This window comes from Aspergillus chevalieri, chromosome 6 (assembly GCF_016861735.1).
Source record: "Aspergillus chevalieri M1 DNA, chromosome 6, nearly complete sequence".
Classification (NCBI taxonomy): domain Eukaryota; kingdom Fungi; phylum Ascomycota; class Eurotiomycetes; order Eurotiales; family Aspergillaceae; genus Aspergillus; species Aspergillus chevalieri.
Genome location: NC_057367.1, coordinates 2220740 through 2239055, shown reverse-complemented (window position 1 = coordinate 2239055; position 18316 = coordinate 2220740). Strand labels below are relative to the sequence as shown.

General features: G+C 51.8%; 9 protein-coding genes across 9 annotated transcripts; 5 read left to right on the top strand and 4 right to left on the bottom strand.

Annotated features, from left to right (window-relative positions):
- Nucleotides 1–177: 177 nt before the first annotated feature.
- Nucleotides 178–1113, top strand: ACHE_60805A (putative class III chitinase; the record flags this gene model as incomplete). Its single annotated transcript, XM_043282020.1, has 1 exon — nt 178–1113. One exon carries the CDS (start codon nt 178–180, stop codon nt 1111–1113), a length of 936 nt encoding a protein of 311 aa, XP_043139441.1.
- Nucleotides 1114–1603: 490 nt separating this feature from the next.
- On the top strand, nt 1604–3403 carry ACHE_60804A (alkaline phosphatase family protein; the record flags this gene model as incomplete). The annotated part of the gene is made up of 1 exon (XM_043282018.1): nt 1604–3403. One exon carries the CDS (start codon nt 1604–1606, stop codon nt 3401–3403), a length of 1800 nt encoding a protein of 599 aa, XP_043139440.1.
- A 204-nt stretch (nt 3404–3607) lies between these two features.
- On the bottom strand, nt 3608–5247 carry SRP54 (RNA-binding signal recognition particle subunit SRP54; the record flags this gene model as incomplete). Its single annotated transcript, XM_043282017.1, has 2 exons — nt 3608–5122; nt 5170–5247. The coding sequence occupies 2 exons, from the start codon at nt 5245–5247 to the stop codon at nt 3608–3610; spliced, it is 1593 nt and encodes a 530-aa protein (XP_043139439.1).
- Nucleotides 5248–5508: 261 nt separating this feature from the next.
- On the top strand, nt 5509–6378 carry ACHE_60802A (rRNA-processing protein RRP15; the record flags this gene model as incomplete). The annotated part of the gene is made up of 1 exon (XM_043282016.1): nt 5509–6378. One exon carries the CDS (start codon nt 5509–5511, stop codon nt 6376–6378), a length of 870 nt encoding a protein of 289 aa, XP_043139438.1.
- Nucleotides 6379–6592: 214 nt separating this feature from the next.
- On the bottom strand, nt 6593–7290 carry YAH1 (ferredoxin family 2Fe-2S iron-sulfur cluster binding protein; the record flags this gene model as incomplete). Its single annotated transcript, XM_043282015.1, has 3 exons — nt 6593–6834; nt 6898–7004; nt 7058–7290. The coding sequence occupies 3 exons, from the start codon at nt 7288–7290 to the stop codon at nt 6593–6595; spliced, it is 582 nt and encodes a 193-aa protein (XP_043139437.1).
- A 2664-nt stretch (nt 7291–9954) lies between these two features.
- On the top strand, nt 9955–11589 carry UGO1 (mitofusin complex protein UGO1; the record flags this gene model as incomplete). The annotated part of the gene is made up of 2 exons (XM_043282014.1): nt 9955–10353; nt 10447–11589. The coding sequence occupies 2 exons, from the start codon at nt 9955–9957 to the stop codon at nt 11587–11589; spliced, it is 1542 nt and encodes a 513-aa protein (XP_043139436.1).
- A 2195-nt stretch (nt 11590–13784) lies between these two features.
- On the top strand, nt 13785–14394 carry ACHE_60799A (uncharacterized protein; the record flags this gene model as incomplete). The annotated part of the gene is made up of 2 exons (XM_043282013.1): nt 13785–14062; nt 14181–14394. 2 exons carry the CDS (start codon nt 13785–13787, stop codon nt 14392–14394), a joined length of 492 nt encoding a protein of 163 aa, XP_043139435.1.
- Nucleotides 14395–14433: 39 nt separating this feature from the next.
- Nucleotides 14434–15276, bottom strand: ACHE_60798S (uncharacterized protein; the record flags this gene model as incomplete). The annotated part of the gene is made up of 1 exon (XM_043282012.1): nt 14434–15276. One exon carries the CDS (start codon nt 15274–15276, stop codon nt 14434–14436), a length of 843 nt encoding a protein of 280 aa, XP_043139434.1.
- Nucleotides 15277–16311: 1035 nt separating this feature from the next.
- On the bottom strand, nt 16312–17769 carry hapX (bZIP transcription factor HapX; the record flags this gene model as incomplete). Its single annotated transcript, XM_043282011.1, has 1 exon — nt 16312–17769. One exon carries the CDS (start codon nt 17767–17769, stop codon nt 16312–16314), a length of 1458 nt encoding a protein of 485 aa, XP_043139433.1.
- Between the last annotated feature and the right edge of the window lie 547 nt (nt 17770–18316).

Sequence of the window (18316 nt, the reverse complement as noted above, 5' to 3'; positions counted from 1 at the left end):
AGTCATAGTTCTACGAATCTCACCATAATGCTGTAGGGTTTCTATAGTCAATCAGATTACCCTATTGGGCACTATTCCGGATTATCGACTTCCCGATTCCCCGATTCCTGTACTTGTATCTCGCTCCGCAAATCAGTCATGTGATTTTACATCGCGCCCAACACCAAGGAATAAACAATGCCTCCCATTCCAGGATTACAGACACAGCGTCGGATAGTTGTCTATCATCAAACCATTTGTCCAGATGGCGGCCCAGTTGTCTCAATGCTCCCGTTGGTCGAGAACAACACGGGAATCACACATGTCATCTTGGCCGCTTTCCACCTGAATGATACCCCGGGCGATATCACCCTCAACAATGACCCGCCAGACCACCCCAGCTATAATGATCTCTGGGCTGAAGTGCCTCGAATGAAGGCAAGCGGCGTCAAGATTATGGGATTGCTGGGTGGTGCCGCCCAGGGTAGCTTCCGCAATCTAGACGGCAGCGAAGCGCAATTCGAGCAGTACTATCAACCGTTCCTGGCGATGATTCGGCGGCATCAACTGGACGGAATTGACCTTGATGTCGAAGAGCACATGTCTTTGGAGGGAGTTACTCGGTTGATCGATCGTCTCAAGTCTGATCTGGGAGATGAGTTCATTATTACTCTGGCACCCGTGGCCGCTGCCCTCTTAGGCATTGGAAACCTCTCCGGCTTCGACTATCAACAACTCGACGCCTCCCGGGGCTCCAAAATCAGTTGGTACAATACACAGTTCTACAACGGCTGGGGTCCAGCGGATGATCCTCGGATGTACGCCGCGATTATTGCGCAGGGCTGGTCCCCGCAGCGGGTGGTTTTCGGACTATTGACGAATTCGGATAACGGATCACAAGGCTACGTGCCACTTGAGACGATGAGCGTTATCCTGTCCATGCTGATCGAGCAGTACCCCAACTTTGGAGGCGTCATGGGCTGGGAATATTTCAATTCTATGCCGGGAGGACGCGAGAAGCCGTGGATTTGGGCAGCTGTGATGGCGTTCAGTATGAATATGAAGGACGTGGTCTTTGCTGCGCGGCAAATTGTGGGAGCTGGCTTTCTTGCGAACATGATGCGACCGCGGTAGAGCATTTGCATAGTACATAGCATGCTTAGATACCAATGTGTTTAATTGGACCCTGTGACGTTGGCCTCAGGCAGGAATCGATATAAATGTCGTCATTTCCGCCTTTACATCCAGACCATTTGGCAATGCCAATTGTACTCCTTCAACCATCCCTAAGGAATCAATAACATTGAAATGATTTCTTGATTGCCCATAACAATATGTCACTGCAGTCAATTGCTGCCATCATCAGCTCGTTTCTGCTCAGATTCGCAGCTTTCGTTTTTCTCCGATGGGTAAACTCAAATCCATGAGCTCAAATAGCTAGAAGAGCTGCTAATATAGCTCCAGATTCCTGGTAGACATTTTCCTCCGATTGTCTTTACCTCGTTAGTTGTCTACTTTTCCACATGGCCAGCTTTGACCAAGCAGAAATCCTCTCGGCGCCCCGACAGTAAACACGATAATCGCAGTATGACACTCGGATTTCTTGGTTAGAGAAGATATACTTATGGATATCACAGAGTTCAAACAGTCTGCTGCTGCTAGCTCGGGTGATTCGGTTTTGAAGACACTCTTGACCGGCCTCCCATCTCCCCGGCTTCCACGGACGTCGCGTCTGACGGCCTTGGTCAACATCGTCCTGACTCTGTTCACGCTGGACTTTCTCCTTCGTGGCCTGGTTCTCTACTCCGGTGAAGACCTTACACTGTCTCGTGTTGGTTATGTCTCGCCAACTACAGCCAGCTTGCTCATTCGTGAGCCCGATCCGGCTCAGCTTCCTTTGACAGTTTCCTACCAGGCGGTCGGGGAAGACCTTCAGTCGAAATGGATCGAAGAAGGCATTATCTACAAGCTTGACAACACCACTGACTTTACGACATCTGTCGTCCTCAAAGGCCTGAAGCCCTCCTCTCAGTACCGCTATGCGCTGTCCAATAACCGCACAGGCACCTTTTCTACGGCACCACTGCCAGGCACAGAATCCGCACATGCGCTTACGTTCTTGACCTCGAGCTGCATGAAGCCAAACTTTCCCTACAATCCCCTATCGCATCCGCTGCGCTTTCCGGGAGTCGAGCAGGTGTCCGAGACAATCTCCAAGCTGTTGTTTCGGCCAGCATTCATGCTGTTCCTCGGAGACTTCATCTACATCGACGTTCCCATGCGTTTTGGATCTTCTATATCTCATTATCGCAGCGAATACCGCCGGGTCTACTCCTCTCCGTCCTGGACCATCTCTCCCAAAACCCCCGCAATCGATCTCCCATGGCTCCACACACTAGACGACCACGAGATCGAAAACGACTGGTCCCACGGCAACACCACAGCACCATATCCCGCCGCAGCAGAACCCTACATCCACTACCACGTCAGCGTAAACCCACCCATCCCGCCAACCCCATTCGCCAAACCCCAAGACACAACCTACTTCTCCTTCATCCACGGCCCAGCCTCCTTCTTCGTCCTCGACAGCCGGACCTACCGCTCCGAGCCCGCACAGATCAACTCTACGATCCTCGGCTCCGCGCAACTCCAATCTCTCCTCGCCTACCTGGCCCGGCCGGAACCAGCCGAGGTCCGCTGGAAGATCATCGCGTCTAGCGTCCCATTCACAAAGAACTGGCACGTCGGGACCACAGATACATGGGGTGGCTTCCTGAACGAGCGCCGCACCGTCTTCGAAGCGATGTGGCGCGCAGAGCGCGAACTAGGCGTCCGCATCGCCCTGCTCAGTGGTGATCGCCACGAATTCGCATCAACCCGGTTTCCAGACCCCTCACTCGGCTTCGATACAGAGGACTTAGAACCTAATACAGCTGGCGAGGGCGTGCACGAGTTCAGCGTCGGCCCGCTGAGCATGTTCTATCTTCCCGTGCGGAGTTACTGGCAATCAGACCGCGAAGATGTCACGGTGAAATATATCCCAGACGGAAATGTCAAGTACGGATTGATCGATATCAGAAACGGCGAGGAGCCCGTCGACACGCACTCCGGGACCCCCGTTTTCGTACCCAGCTCTGTGCTAACATACTCGCTGTACGTTGACGGCGCTGTGGTCTGGGAATACAGACTTAGCGTTCCCTTGCCTGAGAAACAGGGCCGTTTGCCTGCTGGGTCTACTGCTAAACATCCACGACTGCCGCCGGGGAAGGTCGTTCGTGATGAGCGGCAGGCGGAGGGGTGGGATGTTCGTGTTAAGGATGTTATTGGAAGATTGGAGGAGATGGTTGGTTTGGTGAGGAGGAGTGTGGTGGAGTGGTATTATGAGGCGGTTGAGGGGGCGAGGAGGGCTGAGAGGGTTGATTAGTATTGCCTTCTTTCTTTGCTTAAATGTTGAATGTGATGATTATTGTAGGATGTATTCTGGTTATTTATGTTCTGATATCAATTCAGTGCACGCCCAACGCCGTTCCCATGCTACAGTCAAACCACAAACCATCCTAGATCGTAAACTTATAGACAAGCGAACAAAGAGGACGACGGAAATAAACAAGGGGGTTGAAAAGACGGATCACCGTCCCCTCCCCCGTCCACCACCACCACCCATCAACCCACTCATCTGGCTCATCATACTCTGCAAATCCATCCCCCCAAGTCCCGGCAACCCACCACCGCCGCCCTGGCCTCCCATCATCTGCATCATCTTCGCCATATCCCCCATCCCGGGCATCCCGCCCATCCCGGGCAATCCACCGCCCGCACCACCCATGCTGGCCATGCGCTTCTGCATAGCAGCCAGCTGCTGGTCCTTATTCCCACCCTTGAGCATGTTCTGCGCGCGCTGCATCTGCTTCTTCTGTCCGCCGACCTTCTTCGCCATACCGGCCATCATGCGGTGCTGCGAAAGCAGGTCTTCGACTTCGCGGACTGTCGTACCGCTTCCGCAGGCGATGCGGACCATGCGGGTGGGCTGGTCGACGAAGTTCTTGCCGTCGCCATCGAGTTCGGCCGTCGTCATGGAGTCGAAGATGTAGATCATGCGGCGGAGTTTGAGGGAGCCGTCTTCGTCATCGAGGCCGGCGGTTAGGTTTGACAGGCCCGGGATCATGCCGGAGAGTTTGGAGAGAGGGCCCATTTTCATGATCGAGGTGATATTTTCGCGGAAGTCGCGGAGGGTGTAGATTCCTTCCGAGATGTGTTTGTAGGTTTCCTTCGCGCCGGCGGAGTCCTTGGTTACGGCTTGGACATGTTCGACGAGGCCGGCGACATCGCCCATTCCGAGGAGTTTCTGGATGAAGGCTTTGGGCTCGAAGCGTTCGAGGTCCATGAGGTGCTCACCTGTACCAAGGTAGATGATGGGCGTGTGTGTCGCTGCAACGGCGGAGATTGCACCGCCACCAGCCGCATGTCCATCCGTCTTGGTGATAATGATAGCACCAAAGTCCGCCGTCGCCTTAAACGCAGCCGACTGCGCTTCCGCGGCCTGACCGATAGTGCTGTCCAGCACGAGAATAGTCTGGTCGGGAGTCACGGCCGTCTGAATCTGAGTCATCTCAGCAAACAGCTCCTCCTCCTGCCTGTGGCGACCACTTGTATCAACAATGATAATCTCAAACCGCTCCTTCTTGAACTTGGACACACCCTCCGCCGCCACAACCGCGGGGTCCGTCTGCGTCAAACTACCATAGTACGGAATCTTGGCCTTGGTCGCGTTCTGCTTCAACTGATCAAAAGCACCCGCACGGAAGGTATCCGCACAGACAAGCGCCGTCTTAAACCCACGCATCTGGTAATGCCGGGCCAGCTTGGTACAGGTAGTCGTCTTTCCGGCACCCTGCAATCCGACAAACATGATCACATTCGAGCGGCCTTTCTTGGGGCGGAAGGGTTCGGCGTGCGGGTCGACCAGGGCAGTCAGTTCATCGAAGACGGCCTTTTGGATTAATCGCTTCTTGTTGACGGCTGGTGGGAGGGAGGCAAAGTTCACGCTGGACTTGATGGATTTGCGCAGCGACTGGACGAGGCGGACGTTGACGTCGGCTGATAGTAGGGCAGAGCAAATTTCTTTAATCATGTCATCGAATGCCTAGACTATTAGCATCTATCCCACCACAATAGCTGTGTAGAACTCACCTTCTCGTCCAAATTGTTGGACCGGGTCAGGTCATTGACGGCGGCGTTGATGCGCCGCCCGAGATCCTGGAGGACCATGTCGACGGTATGAACAGTATAAAAGAGAGTAGAAAAGCAGTAGTAGCAGCTGTGTACCACCAAAGACTTGTAGACTGTCGCAGTGTCGAAGATGACAGCCAAAAAGGCCACCCGAAGCGATATCAATGCGGAGAGTCGGCAGGCCAATCACAGACTGCGCTACACTCTCCGCCTAAAAAAAGTTCGACGAGAAAAACGAAGAAAAACGCCGACAATATAACAACTCTCATATTGCACATTTTTGTTTTTAATTGATTCAAGATGGCTCCCTCGTCGGTCGCCAAGAAGCGCAAGGTCCTGGATGGCATGCAGGGCAAAACCAACCGTCCCAGTAAGAAGTTCAGAAAGCAGCGCGAATACCACAGCTCCGATGAGGAGGACAATGACGACGAAAAGACGCATTTCAAAGCTGTCAGTCTGGCCGATTCGGACGCGGAGGACGATATGAAGGCGAAGCCCCCGCAAAAGAAGACCAAGACGTTAGGACAGAACCAGAAACCGAAAGCCGCGAAGAAGGAAGAATCAAAAGAGTCAGAGGAAAGCGATGCAGACTCTGACGGCGACGACGAGGAGGAGGATGCGAGTGACAATTCGGATGTGTCTGATGAAGGAGAAGGTGACGAAGGTGCCTCTAGAGAAAGAAGCGTGCCGAAGAGAAATGACCCCTCCGCATTCTCGACGTCTATTTCCAAGATTCTGTCCACCAAGCTCCCCACCTCCGCGCGCGCAGACCCCGTCCTGTCGCGCAGTAAGGCTGCCTCCCAAACGACAACCGATTTCGCAGACGAGAAACTTGACAAACAGGCGCGCGCCAAACTCCGGGCAGAGAAGAAGGAAGAATTGGATCGTGGTCGCATCCGCGATGTCCAGGGTATTGCGCGGGGCCAGGCCGGTCCCGTGGCTGAGGAGGAGAAGCGTCTTCGCAAGATTGCGCAGCGTGGTGTGGTGAAGTTGTTCAATGCCGTCCGTGCTGCGCAGGTTCGGGGTGAAGAGGCTGCTAAGCAGGAACGGAAGAAGGGAACTATCGGTATTGGAGAGCGAGAGAAGGCCGCCAACGAGGTTAGCAGACAAGGGTTCCTTGATTTGATTAGTGGGAAGAAGGGCAAGCCGTTGAACATTGAGGAGGCTTGATCTGTTTCTATTCATACATTTTGACCATCAAGGCATGTTCGGCGTTATGGAGGGAGGATTTGATTCTATCTATTGATATATGATCTGTACATTGTCTTAAAAGTTCGTTCTTCAATCCTTGTCATGCCCAAGCCTCATAATTCCAACATGAATGGACGTAGATGATATCTTAACTTTTATGCACTCTTCCGAATACCGATACCCAGTATAAATCTCACTTCTGCTCAAAGTCGCTGGCCTGCAGATTCCTTGTCATGCTCGGCAGTCGCACCACCATTCCGTCCAAATCCTTGGTCATCGGAACCTGACACCCCAGGCGCGAAGTCTCTGTCAATCCGAATGCCAGATCCAGCATGTCGTTCTCGTCGTCGGAGGGTTCTTCCATCTTGTCGAACATGTCGGGGTCTTCGACAATGACATGGCAAGTCGAGCAGGCGCAGGAGCCACCGCAGGCGCCTAAAATACACTGTCAGTCCCGTCGCCTTCTCCCCTCTCTACCACACTACCGGGAACGCGAACCTTCCATCTCCAGGTCATTGGCCTGAGCAATGTCTAGCAGATTGTCTCCCTCAGCCACCTGAAAGTCATGCTTGTCGCCATCCTTATCGACAATCGTGACGTTGATCCTGTCGCGATTTAGCACGGAATCTCTTGAAGCAGTGATTTCATCGCTACTCACTCCTCGCCTGGCTTCGGGGGGGTTAAATGCCCATGCTGTGCTCTGGCTGTAACTGAAAACGACCGCGTATTCAACCCTGTTCTCCAAACAGCATTATTCCTCTGGGACAATTGCAGACGGGACGAGTCCGCGAGGCAAAGGGACTGTCGGGGCGCCGGGCGAGAAAGATATGTGCGGGATGCGGTTTTGGGGATATGACGCAGCTGGTGACAGGCTTCTCGGAAGAGCGACATTTTGCTGGAATATAGAGATAGTATATAATTCAAAAAGAGCACTATAGTGGAAATTAAGCACTCGAGCGGCGAATTGGAGTAGATCTTATTGGAAGAGGGAGAAAAGGTAAACCCGAAATAGCGGCGGGTTTTTTGGATACATACAGTAATAGGACTGGCAGAAAACTAGAAGTATAGAGGTAAAAATTCGACCCCTTTTTTACTCCGGAGGAAGGACAAATAACATGAGCAGCATAGTATGTGTAGAATTGAGCAGAGACTGAAAAGAAAAGATACAAATAGAAGATAAGTAAAAAGTAAACAATGCACACGGCTTGAACGAGTGGTCTTGGTAGCCCGTGGTCAGTGTAGTAGTGATAACGGGTAGGCGGTCGGAGTCGCGAGATCTCCACGATAAATAGAGATACTCACGACAAAGAGTTCAAACTTGGACGTCAAAAGAAACAAAAGGAAAAATAACACATAACTCTTGCAGCAGAATATATACCCTCTACCATACTGACTCTGAGATTGTCATATAGAACGTTTGCGGTGCCGCAAGGGTGCCGCGAGGGTACCGCTCTCATAGCACCTCGGCTAGGACCTCATTGCGAAGGAACGGGCTTTCCACTGTCTTTTGAGCAGGCTGCTTGCATTACCAATTCGATACATCCGATGCCACCCTCCGGAACCTCAGAGGCAGTCACATGGGGACGTGAGTCAAATGGTCTGCACGATGACCAACGGTCACTAACAAAAAGGCAGTAAGAAGATAGCGGACGCCTATGTCATTGTCTCGGAGCGTGTTTTCCCAACTATAGCTTTGGAGACGGGATATTCCGAGTCAGAAGAAAAACTGAAAGAGGACGCTCATGTCGTGTTGAACGGATCGACTGGCAAAGTGGGAGTGGTAATTGTTGTGAATGTTAAAGAATTTAATTACTCTGGAACAACCAAATCGATTCTTATAGCAGAGTGCGTCGATGAATAGAATTATTATTCTCTGCGCTAGATACCAGATGAGCAGTCAATGCGCTCCACGATTAAGCGTGCTTAAGAGGTGCATGTTTGCTCATCAATCGCATCTGACACAGCGGAGACGAGGTGCTACTTCGCCATCATGAGTATCTATCGAGAGGTCATTAGGCACCTCGTCAATGCCTGTCACTTCTTTAATTATTGAGTTGATGGATGAAGGGACAAGAAGAGAATGTAGTATCATATAATGAGAAGATAAATGTCAAAGATCTTTCCTTTCCAAATCTTTGGATATCCAGCAACTGGCACGCTTCAAACCAGGATGCTATCTTAAATCCTTCACTATTCAATTTGTGCAGCATCTCCCATAAGTAAACATCAACAGCCTACAAGTAATCTCACTGCTCACCTCGGCCCTGAATCTCTTGCGTTCAATATTATGGGCAAAAGTGCGATACGATGGTATTCCAACCTCACAGCAACTCTGCTATACATACTCGAAAAACAAATGTCGCTTCACACCTTTCTCAAGAGCAGGCCGCAGGCCATCGAGGTACAACAACGGCGGTCTTTCTTGGGTGATGCATAGGTCAGATTTGTTTCGTAGTATATCATACCAATTGAAGTCGATACATTGCTGGGTATATATTAGTCACTGACAGAGAAATTAACAAAGGAATAGAAGTATACTTGTCTTTCTCCAACCCTGGTTCTCTTCCCAGTATCTTTATCGTATTTGTGGAGTTCAAAATACCCATCTTGGATTCTCGGTCACTGGGAGCAAGCTCTTCTAACTTGACCACAATTACAAACCCAGTTCTCCCTTTTGAGCCTTGAAGTGAAATGTTAGTGCCACCAATGAGGTCCCCATCGGTTTCTGCATATCCTGTCTCCAGGAGAGTCGTCGGCCATAGACGGCTCGCTCAGGCGCAGTCCAGCACTTGGGTTCTTCTTACTATTTCAAAAGTCAGATAGATAAATGATAACCAAAAAGAGTTGATCACTCACCTTCCAGCGGAACGACCCATAAATCCCTGTAGATCTGCGTTGCTAAAAACAGAGAGAGTGCGGATTAACCATTCCAAAAATTTCCATTTCAAAAACCCAGTTCTTCAACCAGATGCAGCTGCAAGCATGAATCCAAGTTGGCTTGATAGATCGGAGAGTTCCATCAGATGCATTGTAGGTAAACCTACTACTGCTTTCACACAGGGCGACTGCAATTTCACTAAAGTCAAGAAAGCTAATGATATATTGTCCTATATCATTCATGGAAAAGTCTCTGATACTAGTTGCGGCTGTCAATTTTCTTCCCTTTTTCTTTCAGTTGGCGTTGCCACAGATGATGCCAGTGTTGGTGTGCAAAGTACATAGTTCAGTGGCTGCTTGGCGGTCAACATGCGCGTGACAGAAGGTTGGGGGTCAAGTATTATAACCTGTACAGAATACAGAGTACACTTGCCAGTTTATGGCAGCGAGAAAAGCAGGTGCACGCCAGCCTAAGGAGAAAGAGCAGCCTGTTGGCCTCACAGATTCAAGTATGTTCTGCTGTTGCTGGCTACCCGACTAGCCAATCAGAACTCTCCACGGATATCGGCCGATTCTGTCAATTTGTGTCGACACAAAATGACATACATACCATCCCATTTAACCTATACTACTACTGCTACTACTACTGCTACTACTACTACTACTACTATACACAAAATGGCCTCCCGCGAAGGCATCAATCCCCTACGCCCCTACTATATCCCTCCCTCTCTCGGCCTGGAGCACAACAACACCTCCGCCTCCACTCCCGACATCGCCCCCTCGTCCTCCACGCAGGTGTTTTCCAGCTCGGCGCGCGACCTGCTGCCCGATTTGGACTATTCCGAGTACCTGGACTCGTCTTCATCAGCTTCGGACTGGATTCGGGATGCCGTGAATCGGGCCTTCTGGCGGTACACGACTGTGTTGACTGCTCAGCCGTTTGATGTTGCCAAAACTATTCTGCAGGCGTATGTGGTGCCCGATCCGTATGAAGAGGGGTCTAGAGCAAACCGACGACGGTCTGTTCCCCGTGGCGGAGAGAGTGCCTATGGAACTACAGAAGATGAGGAAGATGTGAGTTGTGATAGCTTATGTTTACCATTTCCGGTACTTCTGGTGCTGGTGTTGTCATTGTGTGGCGGGGTAGACTCATACTGACAGCAACAGGACTATCACTCATCCGACGATGAGAGCAGCTACTTCACATCTGCAGCACCCAGAGGCTTGTCTCCCGGGGCCTCTCACTCCAGGGGAAGGTCTCGTCGCCGTGAAATCACCGACCGGAGCGGTTATATCCCCTCGTCTACATCATCCCGATATGCCTTGTCCCTCAAAAACCCCTCCTCATTGATGGAGACCATCTCACAGCTCTGGGCTACCAGCGGACCAACTTCCCTCTGGAAAGCCTCGAATGCTACTTTCATTTATTCGTTGCTGTTACCGACCCTCAACACGTTCATTCGCAGCCTCCTCTCGGCAATTGTCGGTCTGCCAGAGGAGGAAATCGCCTCGTCCATGACGGCCGATATCCTAGCCTCGACATCCCCCATCGCAACGCTGGTGCTGTCATTTATCTCCTCGTCCATCTCGTCCCTCATTCTGGCCCCGATTGACACGGCCCGCACATTCCTCATCCTCACCCCGGCCACGCACGGCCCGCGGTCTCTCCTCCGTGCCATCAAACTCCTTCCCACCCCCAATTCGACCATCCCTGGCCACCTGATTCCCATCACCATCCTGCACTCCAGTTTGCCAAACTTCATCCTAACCACGACACCCTTCTTCCTAAAAACATACCTCTCGCTCGACCCCATTCTGAACCCCTCCATGTGGAGCATGTTCACCTTCCTCGGCTCCGGTCTGGAAATGGCCATCCGCTTCCCGCTCGAGACAGTCCTCCGCCGCGCCCAGATCGCAAGCTACACATGTCCCAGCATCCGACAGAGTCCCGCCACCAGCCGTGCCTCTGGGCTCTCGCCGAGAGACGCTTCCCCGTCTACTCCCGCAGACCCAGCGGCAGAAATCGAAACCATCATCCCCACTCCGAAAACCTACCGCGGTATCATCGGTACAATTTGGGGCATCGTGTACGAAGAAGGCGCCACCGCGCCGCCGGAGAACGAGCGCGCCCACGAACTCCTCAAAAAACCCGTCTCGCAAAAGAAGAAACAGGGACAGGGTATTCAAGGTCTCTACCGTGGATGGCGGATCGGTATGTGGGGAATTGTTGGCATCTGGGGAGCTGGTGTGCTTGGTTCTGCGGGAGGTAGTGGTGATGAAGAGGTGATGGTTAGCGGAGGTCGATTCTAGATATACTCAGGAGGATACCCAAACGGGGAGAGGGATGATGCATCTGGCATGATTTGTTTTCCATCATTCTGACTAGGTGAATGGCGTTTATCTTCTTTCTATCTCCTACTCATGCCTGTACATGATACCTTTGCCAGCGTGATTATGTTCTGAAACTCTCTCTATGATATACGACGTTTGTATGAAAAAGTGGTTGGTCATTGATGATTTCCCGGACCCTAATGTCAGGATCTCTAGTATATTCTCATACCAATTCTCTGTTTCCTCTATACAAGATTACATATTATCACTGGGATGCTAATTAACGATCGAGTTACAACTATCAGCTATTACTTGTACAGTAAAAAATCAGCCACCCAACTCCCCCGTTTCAAGTCAGTCACCATCTCTCATCTTCTACAACGCTACCACCACAACAGAACCAACCCACCCAACGCACCAACCTGCACCCCAACACAAATACTAAAAGCAACCCCAACACCCACGCCCCGAATCATCGGCATAACGAAGCTCGTACCCCCCGCCGCAAACAAACACCGCGCGAGATTAACACTCGCGCTCGCCCCAGCGCTTTGCTCGGGGAACATATCCACCAGATAAGTCATGATGGCGGATTGCATAGAGACGACCGTCCAGCCGGTGATGAAGGTGGTTATTATCTGGATGGGTATTGGATTGTCCAGCCGAAGAGGAGGAGGGAGAGGGATTGGAGGAAGGAGAGGTGGGGGAGCAGGCGGAGGCGGGCTTTTAAGAGGGGGAAGGCATTGTTCTTTTGGGACTGGTTGATGGCTGAGGCTTCGGTGTCTGTGGAGGTTTGGAGATCGTATTTGGCTTTAACGTGCCGATAGTCCATGTCCAGGATTTTGCCTGTGATTAATGTGCCGACCATTGAGCCGACGCCGTTGGCGATGAAGGTTAGGCCGATTTGGATCTCTGTTAGGCCATATCTATCCTTGAACAAGGAGGACATGGCCGTGACGCTCATCTGCCAGACGGCGTAGTAGATAGCAAGGAAGAAAATGATAGGTGCTGCGTGTTTGCTGACTAGGATGCGGAAAGGACCGAGGACGTCGACTCGTTTCCTGGCTGCGAGCTGTGGAGGCGCTGCGTTCAGTTCACTGTTGTAAGTTTCTGATATGCTTGCAGAGGATACCGCGCCATCGGATTAGATTGTGATGGCAGCACGCTCCCATTAGCGACCAGAGACCGAAGCGTCTCGGGCAGAAGAACGAGCAACACAACCAGAAACACTGCGCTGTAAATCATCAAGAACCAGAATATCGACCTCCACCCTAGCGATCCAGCCAGGGCACCTCCTATCACCGGTCCCACAGCCACAGGAACCAGCAGTCCCGCCTGGAAAATACCCATGAACCCTCCGCGCTCCGCACGAGTGGTGATATCACCAATCACGCTGGACCCGATTGCAATGGTGCTGGTGCTGCCGGCACTCTGAAGACATCTGAGGATGATCAAGGTGGCGTAGTTCTTTGTCTCTGCTAGGCCGATGCATGCGCCTACGAACACGAGGAAGGTACATGTGTATGCGATTCGGCGGCCTTTGACGTCGGATACGGGGCCCCACAGACTGGGCGCGATGCCTTGGAAGATGAGGTATGAGGTTACTGTTAGGTTGACTAGTTCCAGGGATACGTTGAGATCTTTGGCGATGGTTGGTAGGACTGGGAAATAGATATTTGATGCGAAGCCGGAGACTTGAGTTCATTAGCACGCCTGCTTAACTATGTTGAGGATTCAGACTTACAGGTTGCCGCGGTGGAGACAATAACTACTATGAGCCACTTTTGTCTTTTGTCGAAGATACTAAAAGGTGTCTCTGCAGGAGCCGACGTCGGGATTGCATGGCTTTGGGGTTGCTCATTCTCATTTGCAGACATAGTTCGCTAATTGATTGAAGGAGTGACTGAAGTTTGAAAGAATGTAAGGACTGAAACGAAGCGAGAGCAAAGTATCGAAGGAGGGCCCGTTTATAAGTCTGGATTTCCAACGTTTAGACCTTCGGAGTTGAACGGGTTTGACGCTTTTATCGGAGTTGAGACCTTCAAGTCCGCTGTATATAACCCACACCAGACCGACAAAAGAAAGCTACCTTTTCCACCTCGTCATCTTCAGGCAAAACGACTTCCCCAGCATACTCATTCGGCCAAAACTACGCCATCCTCAACCTAGACTGGATGTCATGCCTGATAGGCGCCATCGAAAACACCCCAGAAGGCCAAGCCCTGATCGCGAACTACATCCGCTGGAATGACGCCGTCCACCGGAAGACCCCTCGTCCTCTGATCGTCTTTACTACTCTCCGCTTCAGCCATGGACAGCCAGAGGTAGAGAGAAGCAAACCGTTCGCTGACCTCATCGCACCGTTCGGCACCTTTGAGGCTGGTACCCCCGAGGCTCAGATAGATGGCCGGTTCACGTTGGACGAGAAAGATGTCTTACTCCACAAGACTAGGTGGGCTGCAACGATGGGGAATATTTTAGAGCAAATTTTGAAGGCGCAGGGTATTGAGACTGTGGTTATTGTGGGTGATATTTCCTTTCTTCTATATCTCAGGCTAATCGTGTCGCAGTCCGGGGTTGACTCTTTCTGGCGTGGTGATGAGCACCATTTACCGGCTTTTCGACCTAGATTACAACATCTTTGTGATTGCGGATAATGTGGTGGCTTTGCCGGTAGGACAGAATGCCGAATTCAAAAAGGTTATGCTCGACACTCTTCTGCCCAAGATGAACCTGAAGGCGATTTCCCTTGACGAAGCTATCCAGGCGCTATGTCAAAGTTGATATCGCGCGTGGTTACATTCAAGTGGAGGTCGGGAGCTCTCAACTACCATGCGTACAGCTCATGACCGCATAGAGCATAGTCCCAAATTCATCAATATTTTCCAGCCAATGATCAACTCTTTCCCGTCTCTTCGCAATGCCAAATTCGTCCAAGTCCGTAGGAATTGGCCAGAGTTCGTCAATAGTGAGAGCCTGCTCCATCCACTCCGCCAAATAGATGTTATACTCCCGTTCCCAATCTCCCCGAACTTGCGCTTGCCACAGAGACTTGGCAGCAGGTGCAGGGAGCCCATGCAGCTCGGTACCAAGATAGGTAGGGAGACCCTCCTGGGCAGATAGGATGCTATCGAAAAGATACATCACATACAAAGTTCGACGTTTCGCCTCAGTGACAATCCATTCTTCCCATCTGGGCCGGGTCCGGTGTTGATCAGCAGCGCATACAAGTCCTCGTCTACAAGAAGCGTGCGCAAGCTCCTGCAGATTGATCATTGCCTGGCGCAGGTGATTGTTGCCAGTTTGGCTGAGGCGAAAAAAGAGGACCACTGTGTACACGAGATACGCTTGGAATGCAGCCAGTAGAGACATGTCATAGTAGCTCTCGCGGACTGCCGTGATATTCTCCATTTCGCGCTGGATTATCACTGCAGCTGCGTCCTCGTTGCGGGGTAATGGGTTCTGGCACATCCGAACCAGGCTCAGGCACGTTGTCAGGGGCGAGCTGGGGGGATGTTTCATCTGAGAGGAGTGGATAAAGGGAACTAGTCCACGACCACGGGTAGCAACAGCTGTGTAAGAGTTCAACATTCGAGAGATGAATGAAACAACGCCAGCGGGATAGCTTTTGATCTTCTCTCCGGGACCGGGGATGTACGGCTTCATCCAATGGGTGGTAATCTCATCAACGTCGATGGGACACGTGAGCTCAAGTCCTGAGAAATCCAAACCTTCCAGTGCGAGACCCCATTTCCAGGCAACATAGCCGTTGAGTATGAACTACTGGAGAGACTGGCGGACTGATTCTGGACAGCTCCAGCGACCCATGCACTCCGTGGATGCAAAATCCGAATACCCCGCACTGCCATCCATAAACAATCCATCCTCAGGTTCTGGGCCCAGAGCATCAGGTACAGGGCTGTACGGCCCATCCGAGGAGGCCGCTTGAGGATACGTGCATTGGAGATCGCGGCGGGTGCACCTGGTACAGCGACCAGTTCTGCGGTCGCACTTTGCTTTGGCGGTTGAGCAGTTTTGGCAGGCTTTTTGCCGGGAAGTGGAATACCTTGAGGTTCTCATGGCAGGGCGTGCGTGGTGTGAAACTCACATAGTTTCAATCGAAGAAGGGCGAAATGTTGGATTTTTATGCCTTGCAGCCTGGGGTATCGATCATGCTACGGGGTTGAGTCAATTCCGATTCTCAACTCCGCGAGTGTACAGTCCCAGTTCGCAGTTCGCCTACATGAGAAGATGGCAGAACCAAGATAGATTTATGTGAAATGATCTTCCATTATTAGAAAACAAGACATGCTGTATATCAAGTCGTCTATAAACGACGCCCATTTGCAGACAAAAAGATGAATATTCATAGAATCATAGCCTCCTAGTCCAAGATCTTCCTTTTTTTCTTTTTCATATGATAGGAAAGATCCAATGTTTGTACTTTTGTCCTCCTCGAATCAAAACAAACCCAGAACGCCGTTCGTCATCTAATCATTGGAACGAGTATTATCCCATTCACGTCCATCAATCCACGCCCTCCAGTCCCATCACCCCAGACTGTCTATAAGACAGACAACAAACATGTCCCTCCTCCACATGAAAGTAAATATAATAGTACACACTCAGTGAGAGTCAGGAACGGGTATCACAAAACAACATAGGAAATCAAAAGATGAAAGAAAGGAGTCATGTCGAGACTTATTTGTCAGCGAACCGTCGGTCAAAGTACCGTAACACGCCCATTACACTCGCGGCTTCGACTTCCATCGCAGCCCGAGCGTTGGACTTCTCTGCCAGTTCCAGATCCCGCGGGTTCGGGAGCATGTGGAGCTTGGGCAGCCAGGAGGAGAGCTCGTCGCTAGCGCGCGAGAACTTGGGGTGTCGTGAGAGAGTGGTGAAAGCGTCGGCACAGGAGAGGGTCAAAGATGGCGAGTCTCTGGAACTCAATGTTGGTTTAGGGACAGGTTTGCTGCGTGCACCACCACCACCACCACCACCACCGCAGCATCCACCGTCTGCGCCTTTGCCACCGCAGCAGCCTCCCCCACCGCGAGGAGCAATACCACCTGCCCGCGATGCAGCCAGGGTCTTACAGAAGAGTGTGCTACGGGGATCCGCCATACACTGGGCACAGGTACCAGGTCCGTTGGCGCAGGGATTGGTAGCCTCGCTGATAGAAGGCAAAGTCACTTCGGACCGGACATCACCATCTGATGGAGGTGGGGTGAACTGCGATAAATTTTGGATCGGGGCAAGTCGGTTGTTCTCAAAATTTTCCCGCTGTCGATGCTCATCTTCCTGGGCGGCCATCTCGGCGCAAATGCAGGGAGTGCCGTCCTGGCAAAACCCACAAGGGTCAACGGGAGATGCGATAGACGGCGAGCTATGGTCCTCTGGGGGTGGAGCAGCGGCGAAGCGGGAAGTAAAATCCACCTCCATCTCCTCTGGCTCAGGCTTAATTTCGGGTTCGGAGCGGCGCTTGTTAGACTCGTGAGTCTCCACGCCAGGCATAGCAAACGCATCTTCGATACACTGACAATGAGCAGTAGAGCAGCTTCCACAGCCTAAGGGGACTTCCTCTCGAGTAGATTCAGTCGTGTGTACGCGGGTTGATTCAGCATTCTTCCGCTTCTGACCTCGAGGCGGCAGAGGCACCGCGTCCGACTGGGTCGTGTTTCTATCCGCAAACGACGATCGGAACTCCTTCACAAGCGCCTCCTTGGCACTCTTCTCCACAGAAACCTCCTTCTCCAAGGCGTGGCAGCGGTCTCGCCACCAAGCCATCTCGTTCCGGCATTGTTCAACCTCGTGGGACAGGTTCGAAATCTGTTCCTTGAATGCAGCCGTGTGCAAATCGTGCTCATCTTCCATCTGCTTCATCTGGTCTTCGAGCTCGTTCACTCGAGCAGCGCGTCGTTCGCGGAATGCTCGCTGGGCCGCACGATTCTGTGCCTTTCGCTTGGTCGGCGGGGTGTCGGTGGCAGGCTTCCGACCGGGCTTGGGACGCGGGGGGATGACCCATTCCTTCGATGTGATGGATCCGGGAGTAGCTGGAGCAGGCGAGGCGGGTGCAATTGAAGGTTTAGCGGCCAGGGCGGGTGCCAGAGGGGCAATGGAGGGAGCCGGCGTTCCCGCGGGGGCCAGCGGTGTAGACATTGCAATTTCCTTTTTTGAATTATTCAAGCTTCTCTGAAATCAATGAGAAGATCTGAGCTCCAGTCAGTGGTCATCTCGAAGTGAAAGATGTAAGATGTACAGCATATAGCATAATGGGTGTAATGGTGGTGTGGTGGGAGAGCTGACCGGCGTTCGTCACTTTTGGTCGCTTGCGGTCGGAAGAGCGGAAGTGCGCTCATTCGAACCGGTAAGCGAGATGAGACGCGGCTAAAGTGTGAAGACAGGTGAGACGTCTACAGCCAAGCTAGTGCAGCTTGAAGATAAAAAGAATGAAAGAACAGATAGATGATTGAGAACAGGACGAGCGGAGGAGAAAGAGTAGAAAAGAAACCGAGGAGACCCGGCGAAGGGGGGAAGAAGAGAAAACAAAGTCGGATCAGATTAGATTATCGTGCGGCTCATCACCGATTTCGGAGGGTAGTGGGGGTGCTCGCTTCTGCTGTTGATTGGCTGGAGACGAGGAGTTATCAATCAATGGGGATTTCTAGGGCTATCCATGGATCAATCAATGTTGGCCTAGCACTGG